The following is a 20,534-nucleotide window of genomic DNA, read 5'->3' as shown; positions in this document are numbered from 1 at the left end:
AAAGACAAATTTGCCACTGCAGTTCTTACTGCCAGGAAAGGTGTGAAAGAACACGTGGCCCCTCCAGGATGTGCACAGCCATATTTCTGGTGCTGCAGATGGCAGTTTGAATGCTTGCAGGTTTTTTGCCTTGTCTGTTCAAAAGGCATATTTAGTCCTTGCTGTTTTCAGGGAGACATTTTAGATCCAGTCAGCTTATGAAGAGACGTGTCCCACTTGAATCATTTTAAAAACACCTCTTCCTTTCAAGTCACCAACTTGGCGAAGGAGGGAGAAGAACAAACACTGAGCCAAACTCCATAAACAGATTTTTTTTCCTGTGTGTGTGAGATGAGCCTGGGAAAAGCAAAACAATTAATCTACCCATGAGTGGCTTTGCATGCATTTATGAGGGAGAAATTCAACACCCCAATAACAAATTCAGTTCAGATTTTACTTCCTTTCTCCCTTCCCCTCCACCCCCCTCCCTCAAAAATGACATACCCTTCCATTTGTAAATTACTTTAATTTAAATACTTCCAGGTTAACAAAATGTCTTAAGTTTGACATGTCCAAAGTTACAAAACAGAAACAAAACCTCTTGACAAAGGGTAAGAAAAAAAAATATAATCCAAGCCCAAACTTTCTTTCCTAAGCTGAAGTTTATGGTCTGTGAGCTGGCGACCCTCCAGAGTCTGACACAATGTCTGGAGCACCCAGAGCAGCTGGAATTAATTTTCTTCCTCCAAATCTATGCACTTTCATATGAAGTTGTGTTTTGGCACTGCTGCCCAAGAGAGAGTCCAGTGCAAAAATCTAACCCTGGCCGTTGTTTCTTTGCAACCCAACACTCGCTGAGCAAACAACAAAAAGGAAGAAGAGGACCAAAAAAAAATTAAGAGAAAGAAAAACCCTTTCCCTTCCCCCACAAATACACAGACAACTGTACCAAATAGGGGGGCTATTCAAGACTGTTCAGAAATGGGTCACAAAGAGAAATGTTTGCAGATAAAACCAACACTTTTTTTTAAACTTCTGCCTTGGTGTTTTTGTTTGTTTTTTTTTTTTTTTTTTTTTCTAATAAACATCACGGAGGCCCTTGGAAGGTGCTGGGGATCTTTGAGAGTTGAAGTCCTGCTGATCCCTTCTGCCCCCCATTGGCACAGCTCCCACGCTGGCCCTGATGTGCAGCCCCTCTCTGGGGGTCTGGATCCTCTGAGCCGCTTCCTCCGAGTCTGAGCTGCCGTGGGGAGCCCCAGGGGCCACGGGGCCATGTGGGCATCAGCACCGAGCTGTGGCTCCTTGCCTGGGCTGGCAGTGGGTCAACAGGGGAGGAGGGAGGCGTCCAAGGCACTCCCAGGGTGTCCCATCACAAAATCACACACTGGAGTTTATGGGAGCCTGTGGCTCTGTCCCCTCGCCATTTGGTCTTTTTCTTCTTCTTCTGGCTTTTCTCTGGGATCTGTTGCCTGTTTTGGGAGACAGAGAAGAAAGCAGGCAGGTGAGATGTAAGGCTGGGTTGGATCCAGAGCCCTGGGCAGCCTGCAGAGCAGCATCTTGGTGTGCATGTGCATATTTGCATACATATCTCCATTTACCCTTCCAGCACTGCATGGCTTTTCATGCCGCACAGCTGAGAACTGCCTGCATTCTTCAGGAAGGAGCAAAGATGCCATTAAAGCTAATGGCAGGGATGTACATCCTGCCAGGGCACTATGGCTCTAGCTGCCCAGGGTGAACTGCTGCCTCCTCCCCTGCCACGGGGGCTGCTCTGGGAAACAGGGATGCTCTAGGCGAGGCAATGTCATCCATTACACTGCTGACATTCAGTAGGGAAGAGGATGAGAGGTACAGAGACCACAGAAAAACGCACTCTTCTGCCTTTCAGCTGGCATTGCCCTTAGCCAGCTGCACTGATGCAGACTTGGTGATGGAGGGGAGCTAAAAAATAATAAACCAAAAACTGAGTTTGCTCCTGATGGGGCTCTGGCTTCCTCTGAAGTTGTGAAGAGCACCAGAGCACAGAGAATGATCTGACCACCAGAAAGATGTCCCTGGCTGTCTGAAGTCACAGCCATCAGGAACACACAGCTGAGAGCTCTCCTGTAACTGTGGCCCAGAGCTGTGAGCAGCCTCTGAAGCATTCTGTTGAGGGCTTCTCCCTGTCCTGTAAGATGAGGCATTGCCCAAATGCCTGTTTGCAGCTGCACCCAACTGCAGCAGCTACTCTGCCAGCCCAACAGTGCAAATCCAGCAGAAGGCTCTGTAGCTCAAACACCCCATAGGCAGGCTGTAGATGTAGATTTTAGTGCAAGATAAAACATACAAACACTGATAGCTTCTGTAGATTCAAACCCAAGAGTCTGAGCTCTTCAAAAGCAGCCTCTTTTTCATGTAATATGCCAGGCATTGAACCAAGTGTTCATACCAAGGAATCCAGACCAGGATGGTGTTTCTCTTACAGCCCCAGATTCCAAATTCTTGCAACCACCTGAAAAACTCAGCCTTGACTAGTAAGACTTTTTTTCAGTGAATATGAAGGCTGGAGGCATGAAAAACATAAAACTTTAAAGATCAAAACCAGAAAGACGAGATTCAGAAAGTACTTTAAATCTGGATAAACACTAAGTGACCACAAGCTGTTCACACTCTTCTGGATCTGTTTTAGAGATCCAGAAACCACACCTTGGGCCTGCTCAAGGCTTCTGCTGTGACAGATCCTGTGTGTGCACTGCTGCAGCATAAAAGGGGCATCAGGAAATTTAAAACATCTATTGGGTGGACTCAATCACCCCAGTCCTTTCTGGATTACTTCCAGACAACAGTTTCTTGCATGAAGCTAAATAAATTGGGAATCAGCCAGGTGCAAGGAGCACAAACAGTGGAAAGAGGTATTAACCTTTTAGATGTGGTGGAAATAAAACACATAGTTACATGGGGGTTTTTTATGATAGGAAAGAGATAAGTTTATTCAGAAGCATACTTGTTTAAATAGAACGACTTGTAATTTTAAGCGTAGAAGAAAGACGATTGGTTCAGAGAGAAGACACCTCATTTTTAGGGTCTGGTTGCATGCTATAACAGGTGTTTTATTTCTGTTATTAATTTTTTTTCTATTTTGACTAAGTTATCATCCAGGGAGAAATTCTCCCTAGCCTTTAGCTGGACCAGCTTATCAGGCTGGGAACAGAGCTGAGAAGTTCCGGCCTGGAATATTTTTCAGGCTGTAATTTTCTTGCTTTCTCAATATGTGTGTCCACAATCCTTAACAAGCATCCTCACCCTGAGAGCTCACAAGGGCTCTGAGGAAGCCCTTCATTTGCAAAGCACTCTTTCAATTACAGTTATCAGGGAGATGAAATTTACATTTTATTTGAAAAAGCTCACTTGAAAATCAGAAAAACAATACTTGGTCGGGGATGCTACCCTTGACTGTGGACAGTTTGTAACATCCAAAAACCAAGCAAAGCTGCTTTGTGGCCAATGACCAGACAGATCATACAGCATCTCCCTGCTCTCTGACTTAACCTGAGTTTCAGCTCTTGTGAACATTTCTGGTGCCCTTGACATCACAGAGGGTTTCACCTGGCTAGCAAGGATTTTCACAGCAGCTACTCAGGAAACTGAGGTGCACTGCTTATTTTTGAGGTTAAGTGCCTTTTCAGGGCTTGAAATTAGTAATGCCTCATTACAATACTCCTTTCAGCCTGCCTGGAGTTGCATTATGTAAAGAAAGCAAACAAAGCCTTTCCATCTTATTTTGGCTGTTTTCCTTTCCTGCAGAGCAGAATAGATGGTGGTAAGAGCTTGCTGCAACACAAAAGTAATATCTAGCCAGCTAATACTGAGCTACAGAACAGTTGGGAAAGAGCTTGGGACACTTCCAACTCAGTTCTCCAAAGACTTTCTGCCCTCTGCTTTTGAGACATGTGGGAAGAGTGGGCAGTACCATCTGCTTTTGATGGAGGCTGGCTTGAGGCTGTGCTAGGATATTCACAAGTACAGATATGCTGTGAATAAATGCCTTGTGGTTTAATTGCTGGGTGAGGCACTTTGACTGCACGGCAGGGAGGAGCATGATTTCAGCTCAGCACCCTCCCAAAACATGAAAAATGAGGGCCCAGAAAATCTGGCAGACAAACTAGTGCCAGAAAAACAAATCTTCTCAGAGGGAACTGAGGTTATCAGCCGAGATGCTGGGAGGTGCGTGCAGCTCTTTTCCTGCAGGGGAGCCGGGGTTGGGAAGGCTGTCCTGTCCCTCCCTGTCCCTCCCTGCTGGCAGCCCGAGCAGGGGTTCACCCGGAGAGCAGAACCTGCCAAAACGAGCAGAGGCAGCTCATGCCAAAACTGGGAACAAGCCTCTGCAGTCTGAGGAAACCTGGGGCTTAGCCATTAGGTCATGCAGCTTCTGATACAAAATGGCTAAATTTTTTCCATGTAGTGAGCAGAAAATATTAGAAGTCACTTACAGCATTAGAATTTGTAGAATTTTTTGCCAGTCCTTTTTAACTTCTGGCAAGGCAAGACCTTGAGAGGACAAAACTATGAAAACCCAAATTACTGGTCCAGAGCTTTCAATCCAGGCTTTTAGAGCTGATCATTATAGTAGGCTTTGCACTGTTCATTGAATAAAAAGATTTTCATTATGGCCATAGCTACATCTTACTGTGCCTGGTACTGATGTCCTGCACAGGTAGCTAAGTGCTAGTAACATACCTAAGCAGATTCAGGACAAGAAAGTTAATAAACACCAGAAATATCTCACCCCCAAGAAAACCCGACCCCCTCAGAAATTGGTTCCTGACTCTCTGGGCCATGACTCCTGCACACCCCATCCATGGAAAGGAAGGAAGGGAGGAGTTTGCAGCTCACCTTATTACCCTCACCAGATCATGGAAGGCCTTGTCCACGTTCAGAGGTGGGTCCTTGGCACTTGTTTCTATATAGGGAATCTGGAGGAGAGAAGTGGGTTATGAAAGAGATCAGTAACAGCCTGAGTGTTGGGACAATACCTTTCAAAGGCTGGAGAAATGGGCTGCTAATACCACGGAAATACAGGTAAACAAAATGTTGCCATGACACTGCTATCAACACCTTACAGCAAGGTCAGGGAGAGCTTACAAAAGGTCTGGAATAACCACCAGGCTAAACAGCTGCTATGGGAGCTCTGGGTTTGGGGGAGAATAATCCCAGACTTCATGTCTTCAGATGTTCTCTCCCCCTGAGCTGTGCTCACAGAAATGAAAATAGCCGAAGGTTGTTGAAAGACCAGCACTTGCCAAAAATTCTTGCTTGCCACATTTTATTGGGACTACTGCATGAATATTTCATGACTACAATTCCCCTTCAGTGTAAAATGATCCTTCCCTTCAAAGTCTGACAGCCAGATGGGGCCTCCTAGAGTGCTTGTCCAGCACACTGGCAGATTTATAAAACTGCCACTGATAAGGTATTTTCATGCATGGCCTTTTCCAAGGCGTGTGTATACAGATGGATACAACATGCTGTGCTGCAGTTTAGGTGTCCTGGCTCTGACAGAAACCAGATTCCTTGGGGAGGGAGGGGAGTGAACCTGCCCTGCCAAACTCCCATCCTGGTTTGCTCAGAAACCACCACACAGCTTGTCCTCTAGGCACAGCAAGCTGCCAAGAGGTCTCAGGCTTGTTTGCCTTTAACCTTTCCATTCAATTCCACCTCCTAAGGGAGTTGTCTCCCTCTGGGTATTCAGGGCCGCTGGCATTTAGAGGTGATTAGTGGAGCAGCATGTGATCTACACCCATCTAAACCAATTTCTCAGGCTAAACTAACAGCATGAATAATGCAGAGCTAAGATGGTGGGCCAGATTTATATAGGCTTAACATCCCTGTTAACTTCATTATATTTAACAAGCTGAGGCACCTGGATATACCTCCTAATGCCTGAGTCTGCCTTTTCACTCCAGGAGAGTGCACTTTTCCATCATCCTGAACATTTCTCACCACTTTCAGACACCTTGTACATAAGTCTTAGTGATGGCCACAGTTCTGCTACAGCTTGGTGCACAGCAGAGATTCTGGTTTCAGTGATAAACTGGCCCTACTGAAACTGCATAGCTGCTACTTTGTAGTATCAAAAATATATTTACAAATGTTTAACTGTAAGCTTTAATTCCGCACCTAATGGGCACAGATTTCAATTCTGAATGCCTGTAACAGGACTTTCAATAACCCGTTAAATAATCCCACAAACTTACGTTATGTTTTGTTGCCATTTCTCTCCCCTGTTCTCTTGTAATTTTCCGTAAGTGCATTAGATCAACTTTGTTTGCCACCAAAATCATTGGAAAAGACTCCCTGGAAAAAATCAAAACCCCCAACCAATTATTAGCAGACTACAACAAAAATTATGTGCATAAATCTCGCTTTTTGATGCTGACATCATCTAACATTTTCAGCTGCAGACATAACACATATGTGTAAAGCAATATAAAGAAAACCTCCAGGCTGTGCTATACATATGCTCATGTTGTAAAAATTTGCTTGACAAGTTGCATGCATGCACACATTCATTGTTATTTGTAGGGACTTCAGGAATTTATTGTTATATTTTTGCAATGCCTGATGATAACAAAGCCTGAAGATCCAACTAGGTGAAGAAAGATCTAGAGAATTAGCCAGAAAATCAACTGAGACATAAAGACAGAACTTGGACAGGAGACTGGGACTCTTTAGTAGCAGTTAAGGCATCTCAGTAACTGCATATCTTGGCAAGATACTGAGGGATGATGGAAGAATTGGAGTAATTTCATTTCTGGTCATCCGCTGAGAGACTCTGTGGGGGAAGGAAAGATGGGCTATGGGAGCTGGTGCTTAGAGAGGGGCATCAAATGGTGGAAAAAAATGAGTGGGAGCAAAAAGATGCTCATCAGCTGTTACCCCAAGACAAACTGAGCTTGGCAGTAGTAGCTGGAAGGAGGCTGGAGGGAACCAAAGAGATTTGCTAAGCTTCCAATGCTATTACCCACCATCTCCTGTTTCTAATCCCAGAAAAGAATACCAAACCCATCTCCCTCTATAATAATACTCAGTATTTCCTTAGCTACCAGGCATGTAAGCCACTGAAGTGGTCTTCAGCCACCACCTGAGAAGAGATCCATTTACCCACAGCACATCCTGTGTAAGGCTCTCCCCCTCTCCCCCTGCAGAAAACTCCACTGTTCCAGTGATAAACAGAACCAAGGTTGGGAGCCATGGCAGGTGTTGGCAGTGCCACTCTCTCCTCTGGCTTCAGAGCAGTCAGCTGCTGCAGGGAGGAGGTTCCTTCTGATCACTGACAGTTACTGCAGTATTGTGGTCTTATATTTAACTTTAAACCCTCCTAAATGATCCTAGTGTTCTCTGCTGTAACAGAGCTGATTTTACTGGGGTAAGGAGCAGCTGGTCGTACTCATTTCTGTATAAAACACTTTCCTGGGTAACTCTGGATTTTTAAACAGCATTTCTGGGTCATTTTTCATCGAGATGATAAGAACTCCATCTTCCCTTTGGCACGTTGCCCCATTGCTCTGGCTGGAAAAATACCGTACTGCACTCTGCATTTTAAATGAATCTTAGAGTTATTCATTCTGATAATGTGACTGTGATTTAATGTTAATACCTGAGCATTGATATATCTTGACTCTGATCCTTCTGGAGCAAAATATTTGCTTGTCTGGATTATTTGATTGCTTTTTGGCTTGCAGCACATTGATTAGAAAGAGATTACTTTTGGATGGTATCTCATTTGCCTTGTTTACATCAGGCATAAAACTCTGTGGGGACTTTGTTCCCTATTGTAAGCTGTACAACTGCTAGTTGGTCAAAGCTGCCACGGTAGGGAATTTTACACTATAATGAAAGCTGTGGAAAGAAATAGGAGGAAGGCTTTGAACAGCCCTGCTAACACAGCAGCCTGCCATTCTTTGGGATTTTAAGTTGCCAAAACTGCCTGCCAGACTGAAAACCAGGGAGATGCTCTGCTCCCAGCTACCTGTGGGTTTGGCAGGAGGGTTTTTACTCACGCTGCTCCCACTGCTGTGATTTTCTGACCCAGCTCGGGTTTTGGATGAAGCATTAATAGGCTCCTCACGCTTGGAGTGGTGCTGAGCGGGGAAACAAAAACAACCTCACCAGCCTGTTTCACTTCCTGCCTCTCACACGCTGCTGCAGTGTTTGCACGGCGCGTGGAGGGTAAAAGTTTCAGTCCAGAGCAAAGTGAACACCACATCTTATTTTCACCAAGTTAAATTTGATAAAATCAGCATCAGACTGGGGCAAGTTACAGGAAATTCTGTCCAGTCTCCTTTAGCTTTTAGAAACAGATTTACTTTGCTCTAAGCTAAGCCAGCAGTGCTTAGACTGCTGTGATCTGAGAGGCTGACTGAGTGACTGACATTCTTCTTCATTTAAATGAAATCAAAGGGAGGTTTTTCCTTTAGTTTCCACTCTTGTGGGCTACACTTTGGATGCTTTACTGGAAGAGCTGTCAGCTGTGAACCTCACATGATACGAGTCCACCCTTCCTGTGGGGAAGTTATTCAGAGCTGTGAAAGGAAGCCAGCAACGAGGCCCAAACCCTCTGGTGACTTTTCTTGATGACTTCCATAATTAAAAGCCCTTATGAATGGAAAAACTAAGTGTTCCAAATCTGCAGACATATAAGGGCTTAATTCACACCCCACCCAGTGAGGATGGATCCACTGCCTCTTGAACCAGGATGGGAAGAGGGAGTTATCTTGGAGGTGAACCAGCAGCTTCTCCTCACTCTGCCAGGAAACATTTATTTACCATGATTAAACTCCCAGTGCTACCTTCTCCCCTGCACATGCAAGGAGGAGAGAGACAACCTCTCTTGCTGTCTCCCCAGGCACAGACAGATCTTTTATTCTGTGCAATTATTTGCAGCACAGCACAGTGCATTAACTACATTACATCCCTGGTAAAAAATACAGCTCCTTCCAGCATGAGTTTTTCCCCTTTCAAGACACTCGTTCACACCCCCAAATTACGCAGGGCCTTCAGAGGTGTGTTAGGTGTGCTTGGCACAAGCCAGGGAAAGGATGATGGTGCCAGATAGACAAAATAATTAGGGCTGAATGCTTGGGATCACCAGCAGGGAGTCAGCAAAGTGCCTGCACTGTGCATAGAGCATCCTTCCCCCTCTTCAGAGCTGAGCTGGTTACCTTCAACAGTGTCTGATCTCTCTTGCTCACACTGCTCTGCCAGACCATTCTGGCAGAAGTTTCTTCCTTCCAGATGCCTTTTCACTCCATTGTAACACTACTGACCCTCTCCACATTGGAAGCAATTCATGCTTATCAGAAGAAGTAAACAACTTATTCACCACACTGAGGCCCACAAATCAATCCCACACAAGGATTTGTCTCAGGACACCCAGAAGGCAGAAGTTGGGGTGAGATGTGTACCCATGCCCCCAGGATGGTTGGCAGCGTGGCAGGAGCCTGGTGGGTCAGGCAGTGGCACCCACCTGTCCTTGACTCGGAGGATCAGCTGGTGGAACCGGTCCACGTGCTCGAAGCTGGCCTTGTCTGTCACCGAGTAGACGATGAGGAAACCATCTCCAGTCCTCATGTACTGCTCCCGCATTGCACTGAACTCCTCTTGGCCTGCAGTGTCCAGAACTAGGACACAAGAGACAAAGGTTTTTAATTACTCTAGCTGCTGGCACCACTATGTGGCAGCTGCCTCTGCTGGGCTTGCTCAAAGACTGTAAGATCTGATGAAATCAAGTTGGATGGACAAGGGGGTTTCTGTCCCAGACCTAAGTTGGGAGCACATGGAAGGGAATATGACTATATGGACTTAATTTTCCTTTTCCAGTACCAAATGCTGATCACTGAATTTGGAAAGTTGCTCGTCTGGCAAGACATGGCTCAAAGTATTTCACAGCCCTCCCAACTTTTCCTTTTTCCAGCAAAGAAAACCCAAGACTGGAAGATTAGCTAAAAAAGCCAATTTAAATGTCAGGGATAACCTACAAAATGCATAGTGAAGTAGTGCTGGGAAACAACCCAAAGTAATAGCTACATTTTCCTTTTCTCAACACCTGGATATTATTTCTAGACAGTTTTGTCCTTTCAGAATGAGCCTTGGGGAACTCCCCTTAAATATTTAGTCCCAAATGGTGTGCTGACACTAAGGAGGTAACTAAAACAGATGGAAAAGCTTTAAGTGCTTTGCATATCCAATTCAGTGATCATGTTTCTGTGAATAAATCCATGCTCAAATCCCCTAAAACACCTCAGTTGTGACAGCCACCCAGATGCTGTTCCCCACTAGATTAAACTTAATGGAATCATAACTCACTGGCTCTCCATGGCTCTGTCTCACAGGGGGTCCCACCACCTGTGGAACAAGCTACTCCAGCCTTCTGGCTAAGCACCACATACTGATACACACATCAGCACTAGTTCCTGAGCCCCAGCTTTGTGCACAGCCAGGATTTTGACTGGCAGGAGGAGGGAACAAGAGGAGTTCATCAGTTTAGGCTATGCCAGTACAAACATGGGGTGCACTTGAAGTGCATCAGCTGCTCAGAAGTACTAGTCCAAATGCATCATTGCACCCCAGAGGCAAATGTGGGACCTTCATGATGACTGGGAACATTTTCACATCCCAGTCAAGTGGGCTGAGTGGGAAAACTGTTTTGCCTCTGCTGTACAGCCGTGGTGTAAACATCTGCTGCCCACAAGTGATGGGGAAAGCCCAGGGCAGCCGTGGATGGAGTCAGTGGCAGGAGCATACTGCTGACAGAGCAGCAGGGCTTGATACAGGTTTGTCTGGTCTGAACAGGCCCACAGACCCAGCAAGGTGTTCCCTGTAGGGGAAAGTGCTCAGGCTGCCCCAGTGTCCAGATGGGACCATGATAAAAAGCATTTTGCTGCATCAGCAAAGGTGGGCACAGGTGGACACGCTGCACATCACAGCACACCCCATGAGCCAGCCACACACCTCCACTGCATGTCTGGAGGAGAGACAGCTACACCAGAACACCTGGACACTTCCTTGGGAATGGCAGGCCCTTTCAAGCCTTCAGCCTCATTTGCTCTCCTGCCTTAGCTGGTGTTGAATGTCTTTTGATGAGCTCTTAAGGTAAAAAGAGATTCCAGGCTTTTGCAAAGACCGAGATTTAGGCTTATTTGCCAAAATTGTTGGAAAGCCACCCAAGTCTCCTCATAGCTTTTTATCCTGCTCCTCCCCTCTAAATCTAGGAAACAAGGGTCTCAGCTCAAAGGCATTTAGGCTATTCTTAAGGACTGTACAAAAAATAAGAAAAAAAAAAAAAAAAGGAAATCGAAAAACAACCCAGAGACTGCATGTGCTGATAAATTTCTATGCCCTGGGCAGAATTGCTACCATGGAATAAGGCCAAGACTCTGGAGTTGGGACAGAAGAGGAAATTAATCTTTCCTACCTGCCCAACCCGTACAGAGAGGCTGGGCTACCCTCATCTGACTCCTGCAGCAGCTAGACACGGTGTCAGGGCAGGGCTGAGCCAACAACCAGCACACAAACCCAACTTGTGGTGGAGTGGCAGAGCTCCCTGCTGAGAGCTGAGCCCTTCTTCCCCCTGAGACAGGGCAGGTGCCCCAGCACAAACTGTGGGCAGGAAGGTGGAGATGGATGTGCTGTATCCTGCATGGTAATTTGCTTAGGGACTTCCCCTTGCCCTGGCACATTGGCAAACTTCCCATGAAACACATAAGAAGCATCCAGCTCTGCCTTTGCAACCATCAGCCCATCCCCAGCTGCTGCCCCTCCAAAGCTCTGCATCCCCTGGGAGAGGGGGCAAGCCCTGGTGGGGGCTGTGGGGATACCCCACTGCATGGGGCTCTCCTACCTTGCCTGGATCTTGGCCATCACACTAAACACAGGCAGAGCTGCTGCATCAGCAGCTGCTATTTAAAGGGAATTCACTTGCAGCATTGATAAAAAGGTGAGCAAGTCCAGGCAGCATTTAAAATGGCAATTTGAAAGTGTAAGTAAAAGACACACAGCAGTGAAGGTTAAGGTTAATCTCAGATGGGTTATTCATACAAAGTTAAGCATCGTGTAGATGGCCAAAGTCCTTCTCTTAACTCTAAATGTGCTCTTCATCAAGGCAAACCCCCAGCCTAATACTTTTGTGCTTTGTGAGTTGTAAGCAAGAAAGGAGAGTGATCTGGATCCTTTGTAGGCAGGACAGGACCACATCCTGAAAAGCATCAGCACAAAAAAAGTGCCAGATATAAGTGGCTTTGCTTGTGATGTTATGGCATAAAATCTTCAAGAAGACTCCTACCTATAGAAATGGGAAAGTAGCAAGGAGAAACCTTGGCAAGGGGTAACTCAGAAGGTGACTGGCTTCCCAAAGGGATGAGGAGATGCATGTGAGCCAGCATTCACCTTCTTTGAAAATTCTGTTTCTACAGAGAGAATTTCAGAAAACAGAAATAGCCATGAGTAGAGAACTGTGAGCTGGTACACTTTAAACCACTAGTTGCCTCACTGGCAGCACATAAATGCCACCGTGGAAACAAGGCTGGACCAAAGCACAATGGGTTTCTCCTACCTCGTTCTTCCAAGAACTGAAATCTGACTCACTGGCTGCACAGTGCATTGTCAGGGACTTCCAACAGAAAACTTGGTGAAGTTCTCATAAATTTGACGAAAGAAGCAAGGAGGAGCAATTATGAAAGCATTTAGGTAAGCTGAAGGAGAGAGAAGCCAAGGATATTTGATGTTAAGAACAGACATCCAAAGAGGGCAAAGCCATTTACAGCTATCATGAGACCAGCTGGAGACTAAACTAAGAGCAATTAGGCTGTGAAAACCCAGCAGGGAGGTCTCCTGCTTTGCAGGTAAGAGGTTGCTGAGTGAAGAGATGGCCTATTCCACTTTCCAGTGGATGTGACCCCCCAGCTGCTGTGCTGAACTCCTTGCTAATTGAATCCTGCCCCTTTAGAGCTCTCCACTCCATTTTCCTTGAATCCTGATGGGTTATGCAAGAGTGCAGCTGCCTAGAGAGCACTTCTGAGCAGGCACAGGAGCCCAGGAATACACAGGAATTTGTGGTCCAAAATAGAAGCCCTTGGTGCTTCAAGGTGTATCATGTGGCAATGTCTCTGCAACCAACAGTGCTCTAAGTGCCCATCCAGAGACAAAGGCACTTGGTGAATTTAAACCAAGGGCAGAGACACTGTGAACTCTAAGTCAACAATGGCATTGCTTTTTCTGGAGCCTAGGCTGGATTCAGTTCAAACACAGCATTCCTAGCCTTTGAGGAGCTCAGATCTGGTTCTGCAGGTGAGCTCTTCTCTTTTCATATCTAGGCAAAATTTCCTCCTTCATCTTTACCTTTACATTGCCAGGCAGCTGGGTGTATTGGTCACCTCAAGAGAGTTTCTCCACTGTCCATGGCATCTAGAGGGGATAAAGATGAACTGACAGGCACATTAACCCATTTTCTGTCCTTCAGCCTTTGTATTTCACTGCCCTGCACTTGGTACCCAAAATTTAACTTGGAAAATTTAACTTGAATTGCCAAGTCAAACTCACGAGCCTCAGGCCGAGGAAAGCCACCTCCAGAGTCTCTGTCTTCTCCCATCAGCAGCACTGTGGGAGAGGGCACTGCTATCAGCCACTGGCTTCAGCTGAGGAATTGCTATTCTGGGCACTGCACAGATGGAGCACTGGGGTCACAGCTCCTATTCTGTATCCCCACAGCCCAAGTCACCTTGAAGAGGGATGAGGTGCCCTTACCATGTGCAAGGCAAGGCAGATGCTTCACTCAGTCACTCTGATGTTTCTGCTGCTTCTCAGACAGAGCCACACTGCCCCTGGCATGACAGCTTTCCTCAGCAAAAAACACATGATAGGAAAACACTGGGGCTTTTATGAGTCTTTCTTCTGTGCCCTAGCTAAATATACAGATGTTATAACATGGAAAACCCAAATACTTGAATTCTTGCCCTTTCTTTAAGCAAAAAGAAGAGAGGAGTCTTCAGGAGAAAGGCTTCTACATCAATAAACAGAATAAAGATGCAAGCCCTTAAAGGAGCTTTCTCTAACAAAGGGCAAGTATTCAAAGCCTTGTGTTTTCCATGTTGCAACATCAGAATTTTCCTGGCAGGAAAAAAATCCCCACAACCCAAGACAAAACCCCCTCTTTCATGGTTGCAAAATCCCAGCAATTAAGGGAGGGGAAATACTGTACACACAAATAAAAGAATGAAAGTACAAATTTAGCTTGACTTTTAATGCTCTCAGTGATGCTACTGAAAGTCTAAATTAACACAAATGAGAAGAGAGCCACAAACTAACCCTTCTGCCTGCAAATCTGAAGTGATCTGTGATCTCCCTCTGGCCTTATGGCTGAGTTAATCTCAAGTTTCCCAAGAAGAAAAGCAGACTGTGTGCCCAGGGATGACTAGCAGCAAAAACCCTCAACAAAAAGGGGTGCAAGGGATAGACAGGTGGGAAGGGCAGAGAGAGTGTGGGGGAAGGAATGGAACTGGGTGTGACTGCACAGGGGTGCACACCAGGCTCTGCAGATCCAGCCCTGCACAAAGGCACCCCACGACTGCAAGGAGGTCTTGGGACGAGAACTAGAAGGGAAACTGAAGCTCAGAAGCAGAGAGACAACTTCTAGGCTGTGAGAGTTTCATCAAAATCATACCAGGGAAAGGAAAGGGAAGAGAAGGGAGACCACAGCTTCGTTTCATCCAACACAATTCCTTGTTTGGCCAGTACCAATGGGCACAGCACTACTGACAGCTCAGAGTTCAGCCCAATTCCCCAACACGGCCAAGCCATGTGCTTGTGGTCATCTCTTCATCTCCCTTTGCTTGCCACCTTTTTATCTCTGTGTGGTGTATGAGCCATAAGGAGTTCTGAGCCATAGGGAATTTTTTGCCATATTAAGGTATTCCACTTTTGGCTTCATGCCCACATTAATAATTCCAGACTGGCATTTTGCAGCCACACCAAAAGAAAATCCTCTGCTATTTGCACATAGAAAGGAGTGTACAAAATTAATGCAATTGGAGCAAGAGCTAATCAAAGCAGATTAACCCTGGCCCCCATTTAATTCTGACCTCATGTCTGTACAGCACCTGTGTGTGAGTGTATTTCACCGAGCACAGTACTGTGCTGATTTCAGCACAACCAGCAGGGAATAAACCAAGATAACATATGCAGAGAAAAGTGGAGCCTGATCCTAAAACCTCATTAGAGTGGCAGCAACCAAAAAAATGGGCTAGCCACAAATTGCCTGTGCATCTTTTATTCAGGTTAAGTGCCTCTTCCACTCTACAGTACTTGTCTTCCAAGACCATCGATGGTCTTCTAAAGCTGGCATAACATCAACAGTAAAGTGGTTTTGTGTAGTGTGGAACATGAACACAAACACAGGTCCCACAATCTTCTGGGAGGCAAGGAACTATCACAGACAACTCTTTAGTGAGAAAAATAGAGATATGCCCAAGCCAAAGAACAAACAGGTAAAAGAAAACTTTGAATATAGCTCTTGCTCCAAGATCTAAAATAAAACCATATTACATTTCAGTCTCCTTTCAGTGGGAGATTTCAGCAAAGGAAAAAATATGTAAGTGAAACATTTCATCACGCAGCCAGTCAGTGCTGTTGAATAAATGTGGGTGAAGGTCTTCATGGAAGGAAGCCAAATGCTTTATGCAAGCTGGCTAGCAGAAGGGTTTTTTTACAACATAATGCTGGTGCAGTTACAAAATGTTTGAGATGCTTTGTACAGAATTGCTCAGGCAACAGCCTGGAAAAGGGTGGGCTGTTTCCTGTTTTTAAAGTTGTTAGATGTCCATTTATTTGGTTTCTATAAAATAATATCTGTTTCTGAAAATTTCAAAACTTATAGATCCCCTTATGCTATATCCTTACTTGGTTCCTATTTTGGGGGTGGGCAGCTGCTTCTGCCCACCAAGAACTGCATGAAACCTCAGCTTGTAAAGGCTTTGATCATTAAGAACAACTGGAAAGTCTAGGATTTATCATGATGCATCTTTACTCTTCCTATCATGTTTGTCCCTAATTTTATACTGTATGTGATTCATGTAGCCACAACAAGAGCAGCTGTCCCAGTATATGGTGACCTCAGAATGGCCTAGATCCAGAGCCTGTGACAGAGAGCTGAGGCAAATGACACGAGTGTTAGTCAGTCTTGGTGCCCTGTTCCTGCTGGGCAGAGGGAAAAGGGTCACATCCTTTTTCAGGCAAGAATATTGCCTTTCTTCCAAAATTGTGATTGTTCAAAATCTCAAGCGGTAGGAAAGAGAAGCAGCTGCAGTTTCACTTCTCTGGCTGTGAAGCATCTGTAGGCACACAAGCCCTGGAAGTCAGAGATTCCCAACATGCCATTCAAGGCCACAGCTGAATTCAGTTAAACCCAAGTATAGCCATTAAGCTCTATCTGAGCAAAAGAAAGGCTTTTTCATTAAAACAAAGGGTTAAGTTTCTGCTTGTTGGAAAACAATTTCTTTCACCACTCCCACTCAGATCAGGTTTGATTGGGGTTTTTGTGTTGTTTTGGTTTTTCTTTTTTGTCTAAACAAAAATTCCAAATATTCAGTAAAAGATGCCTTTTCTACTTTTCAATAATTTGCAAAACTGAGGCTGTTTCAGGCAACAAGAACAGGTACAGCAGCTGGTGTATATCTATCAGAACATGGGGCATACCAGTGAAGATAAAAGTTGCTCATTTTAGAGGCCTGGATTCTGGACTCAAAATAATTAAATTTACAGCAGAACTGTATTTTTCTTTTATACAGGACTGGCATTTTAATAATAAAGGCGCATGTATACATTATGAGATGGTTAATTTGGAGCAGATATCTAATGCAGATGACAAGAAGAGACATTTCAGCACCAATTTCACACTGCCTCATATCAACTATTAACATATTCAAATGAACAAATGTTGGCCAGATTAACTTGTTTTATTGTTTGCTGGTTTTAGTTTTTTAATACTGAATAAAATCTGTTTTTTAAGGACTTTGTGGCCATTTGTACTCACTAAATTATATCTGATAAATCCTTAAGAGTGCAAGTAAGATGTCAAGTTCCCAGACCAAGCTAACAGTCTTCACAGCAAACCTCACCAGCATCCACATTCCACCACTCATGATAATCCCCCAGCTTTCTGTCCCCACACACCAGTGACACTTATGCAGAGACACCAAAGATCTTGAACACCTTCGTGACAAGAGGGTGAGGGTAGTCTCACTTGGCACAAGTGAGACTAAATTTAGTTCAGTTATGTTAGTGGCCACAAACATGAACTTGAGTAATTAAGTTACCAAATACTTGCTTTTATGTGCTTACTAATTATTCTATAAAGCAAAACAAAACTTACAACAACATTTAAGAGGAAGATTCCCTTTGTCTGCCTCATGCAGAACAAATGAACAAGCTGCAGTTTTAGGTAATACAGGGCTTTCTCCTCACCTGCTAATCAAGGTGGTAGGTTTTTTGTGGTTTTTTTTTTTCCTAGTCTTTTTTTAGGGGTTTTTAAAGTATGTTTTAGTGTTTTTTTTGTTAAAAAAACCAAACCAAAACAAGGTAGTTTTTCTTCAAAGAACTGAAAACTCTTGGTTATAACAGATTTCTGATCTGCACACTGGTCCTTACCCATATTTAAATGAAACAGATAATTGAATGTGAAAACATCACACCCGAATGACTGGATTTAAGAGCTGTAACAATTCTTCCTTGTCAGTGGACAACAGTTCTGATTAAATATTCTTTCTGGTTATAAGCCTCAGTCAGTTACCCACTCACTGTTATTTCCCAGGAGATACAACTTCAATGAGTATCATTAGCAACAGCCACCTGGCAGTGCTGTCATTCACGGGCTGCAGAAACCTACTCCAAGTGTCAATGAGGACCTGTAGGTTTCCATAGGCCTGCAAGAAGCATTTCTGTGCAGAACTGGAACCAATGCAACTGGAAGCAGCAGCTTTGCTGGAGACCAGCTGCAGACCATGCACTGCAGCTCCAGATCCTGCCAGCCTGCAGCAGAGCAGCAGGGACACGGGGACACGTGCTGTGGGAGACACCGAGGTCTATTTGCAATTGTGCTCAGCTAGAAGGGAAAGGGGATCATGAAAGTAGCTTGCTTACCATCAAGAATTGCCCACTGCCCATCTATTTCTGTGTGCTTCAGGTAGGAGTCTTCAATAGTTGGGTCATAGTCTGGCACAAAAATCTTCTGGAAAAACTGAATAGTGAGAGCACTCTTCCCCACACCACCATCTCCAACAACCACCAGCTTGTACGTGGGGAGGTTTTCGCTGGGAACAGCACTTGTAGCCATGCTTCCAGTGTGGTAAACCTGCTGGAGAAAGAGATCACCTCCAGTCACTCAGCAGCAATGACAAGAGGGCAATATGCACAAGGCAGCTTTTACCTGCTGTCTGAGAAGTGAGAATGAAGGCACTCTCACATCCAAAATCCTTTAGGACAGGGACAGCAGCACCAACCCTTCCCAATAGCTCTATTCCAACTCAGACACAGCACTTACAAGTGCAGACAACTCCACCACTGTGCTTGTTTACTCCTGCCTTGTCTACAAGCATTGCTAATTGTCACCAAATGCACATGCAACACCTGTGCCATTGAATACCTTTCCTGCAGGGGCTGGGTCCACACAGCAATGACAAAAATCACCCTGGCTCAGTGCATCAATCAAGCTCCTGACAGTTTCCTGTTGCCAGTGATCAAATCTCACTGATAAGACAGTTGTGCTATTCCTCACTGCCCATCCCAAGGTATAGTGACCATTAAATGGTGTTTAACGGGGCCAAATCTGCAGACAGAACTGGTGGTGATGGATGAAACTGGAGTTAAAGGTTCAATCCTGGCTCTGCCAGGAGACAAAAATGCACTTAGCTGCTTTCTTCTCTCTCACTTTCAAGTTTGAGAAATAAAAGCAAGAAGGCAGCAGGCCAGGAACAACAGGTGGTTTTTGTTTTGCCTTTTTTTTTTTTTTAACCCTCAGCCTTGCTGTGGCAGGAAGGCTGGTGCCTGTGGCTGTGACACAGCCAGGAAAGCAGAGCAGCTTCCCAGCAGCATGGTCACACCTCACCTCACAGCCCCCTCCTAAGAGAAAGATGAAAAAAATTCCCTGGCTGAAACTGGACAACAGCACAGGTATGTGGAGAAAGGAGAAGAGGCAGCCATTGCTGACTGGCCCATTTCAACACTCAGCAGCAGAGACTGCTCATTTAAGGAGAAGCCAGGCAGGAGGTTCTGTACATGTAAGTGCCCTCCACTCACCCATGGGCAGCAGTGATGCTGACTAAGATCACAGAGGAAACAATGGCCATCTCCCAGATCTGAATCACCACTGCATTTTCTGGGAGGTTTTACACACTTAAAGAGAAAATAATAATAAAAAAATCCATCCTAACAATAAGGCTGAAGACAAGGCAGTTGATTTTCTTGGTATCAGTTTTCTTGAAAATACTGTTCAGTGCAGCAGCAGCTGGGGTAACATTTTCTGCAGGCACTTGCTCCCAGACATTCTGGTTTTGCTGGTTTCCTTCAGGCTGCAGGTACTGGCTGGGCTCAGCACTGAGGTGGGACCAGGACTGCTCCGAGGGAACCTCCATAAACTGTTGGTTCCCAACCTGTACCCCTACCAAGCCACACAAGCTTAGGGAGGCTTTCCCAATAACCTTAGGAATTTATTTTTCATTAAAAAGACAACTTTAACTTTGTCACTCTCAGAAACCACCAAGCAAGGCTGATGTACTCTGTGCCACAGAAGCTGATTGTGTTCTTGTCAAAACACAAGAACATAATCTCCTAATCGAGGTTAATTTCCCTAGTTGATTTCCCTAGTTCCTTTCTCCAAAATCATTACTTCAGTTTAATCCAAAATATTGAACCATAAAAGCACTTTTGACCTGGCAAACTTGGGAGTCTCTTGTTCTTTCAATTCACTGGAGAGTCCATAACACCTCTGAAAAGAAAAAACCAATAAAGAGGAGACAGAGGATGAGATTGCTAAAATTGCTAAGAACAGGAAAGGATTATTGTCCAAGCTGAGACAAGTCAACATTTTCAGAGCAAGAAGAATCATGATCAAGTCTGCTTGTTTCTATACCACCTTTGGAGGAAATTCTTGAGAATAGCAAGAATTTCCACTGCGAGCAACAGCTGCTGGATGGGGAAAAGACCAAACCAGCTGAGGTTTCAAACAAACAGTCTTACTGAATTTCCCCACAACAACCCCAAGGAAAAGTTTCTTAGCCCTATTTTTGAGTAAGCCACTTTCTCATATTCATGAGACCACAAAAATACACAGCAATCTGGGCTGCAGAAAAACCTATGAATTTCAACTAAATGCCTTATTTTTGCTTGAAAGACCAAGTTTTACTTCTGTGTAATCCTTCTTGGGTCAGATGATCCTCACAGGCTTTTTGAGACAGATGCTGGCTAAAGCTCTGCCCCTCCTTCCAACACATTTAATGACAATTTTTTGCTTTGCCCATGGCCAAGATTTC

General features: G+C 44.9%; 1 protein-coding gene across 6 annotated transcripts in view; it reads right to left on the bottom strand.

Moving 5' to 3' along the window:
• Positions 1-485: 485 nt before the first annotated feature.
• MRAS (muscle RAS oncogene homolog) overlaps positions 486-20,534 on the bottom strand; it is a 38,718-nt gene continuing 18,669 nt past the window's right edge. For 3 of the 6 annotated variants that reach the window (XM_088168246.1, XM_014871717.2, XM_088168247.1), the window contains 5 exons: positions 18,148-18,358; positions 9,485-9,638; positions 6,213-6,312; positions 4,852-4,931; positions 486-1,448 (listed from right to left, as the gene is read on the bottom strand). In XM_088168246.1, the coding sequence (XP_088024372.1) occupies positions 1,349-1,448; positions 4,852-4,931; positions 6,213-6,312; positions 9,485-9,638; positions 18,148-18,340 (627 nt within the window). In that variant the 5' untranslated portion in view covers positions 18,341-18,358 and the 3' untranslated portion in view covers positions 486-1,348. Of the gene's footprint in view, positions 1,449-4,851; positions 4,932-6,212; positions 6,313-9,484; positions 9,639-18,147; positions 18,362-20,534 lie in introns of all 6 variants that reach the window. The other 3 variants (XM_014871718.2, XM_088168248.1, XM_088168249.1) reach the window with 1 other exon arrangement.

Source organism: Sturnus vulgaris, chromosome 7 (assembly GCF_052056855.1).
Source record: "Sturnus vulgaris isolate bStuVul1 chromosome 7, bStuVul1.hap1, whole genome shotgun sequence".
In the NCBI taxonomy this organism is placed as follows: domain Eukaryota; kingdom Metazoa; phylum Chordata; class Aves; order Passeriformes; family Sturnidae; genus Sturnus; species Sturnus vulgaris.
The sequence above is the reverse complement of the archived record's forward strand: the minus strand, read 5'-3'. Positions and strand labels throughout refer to the sequence as shown.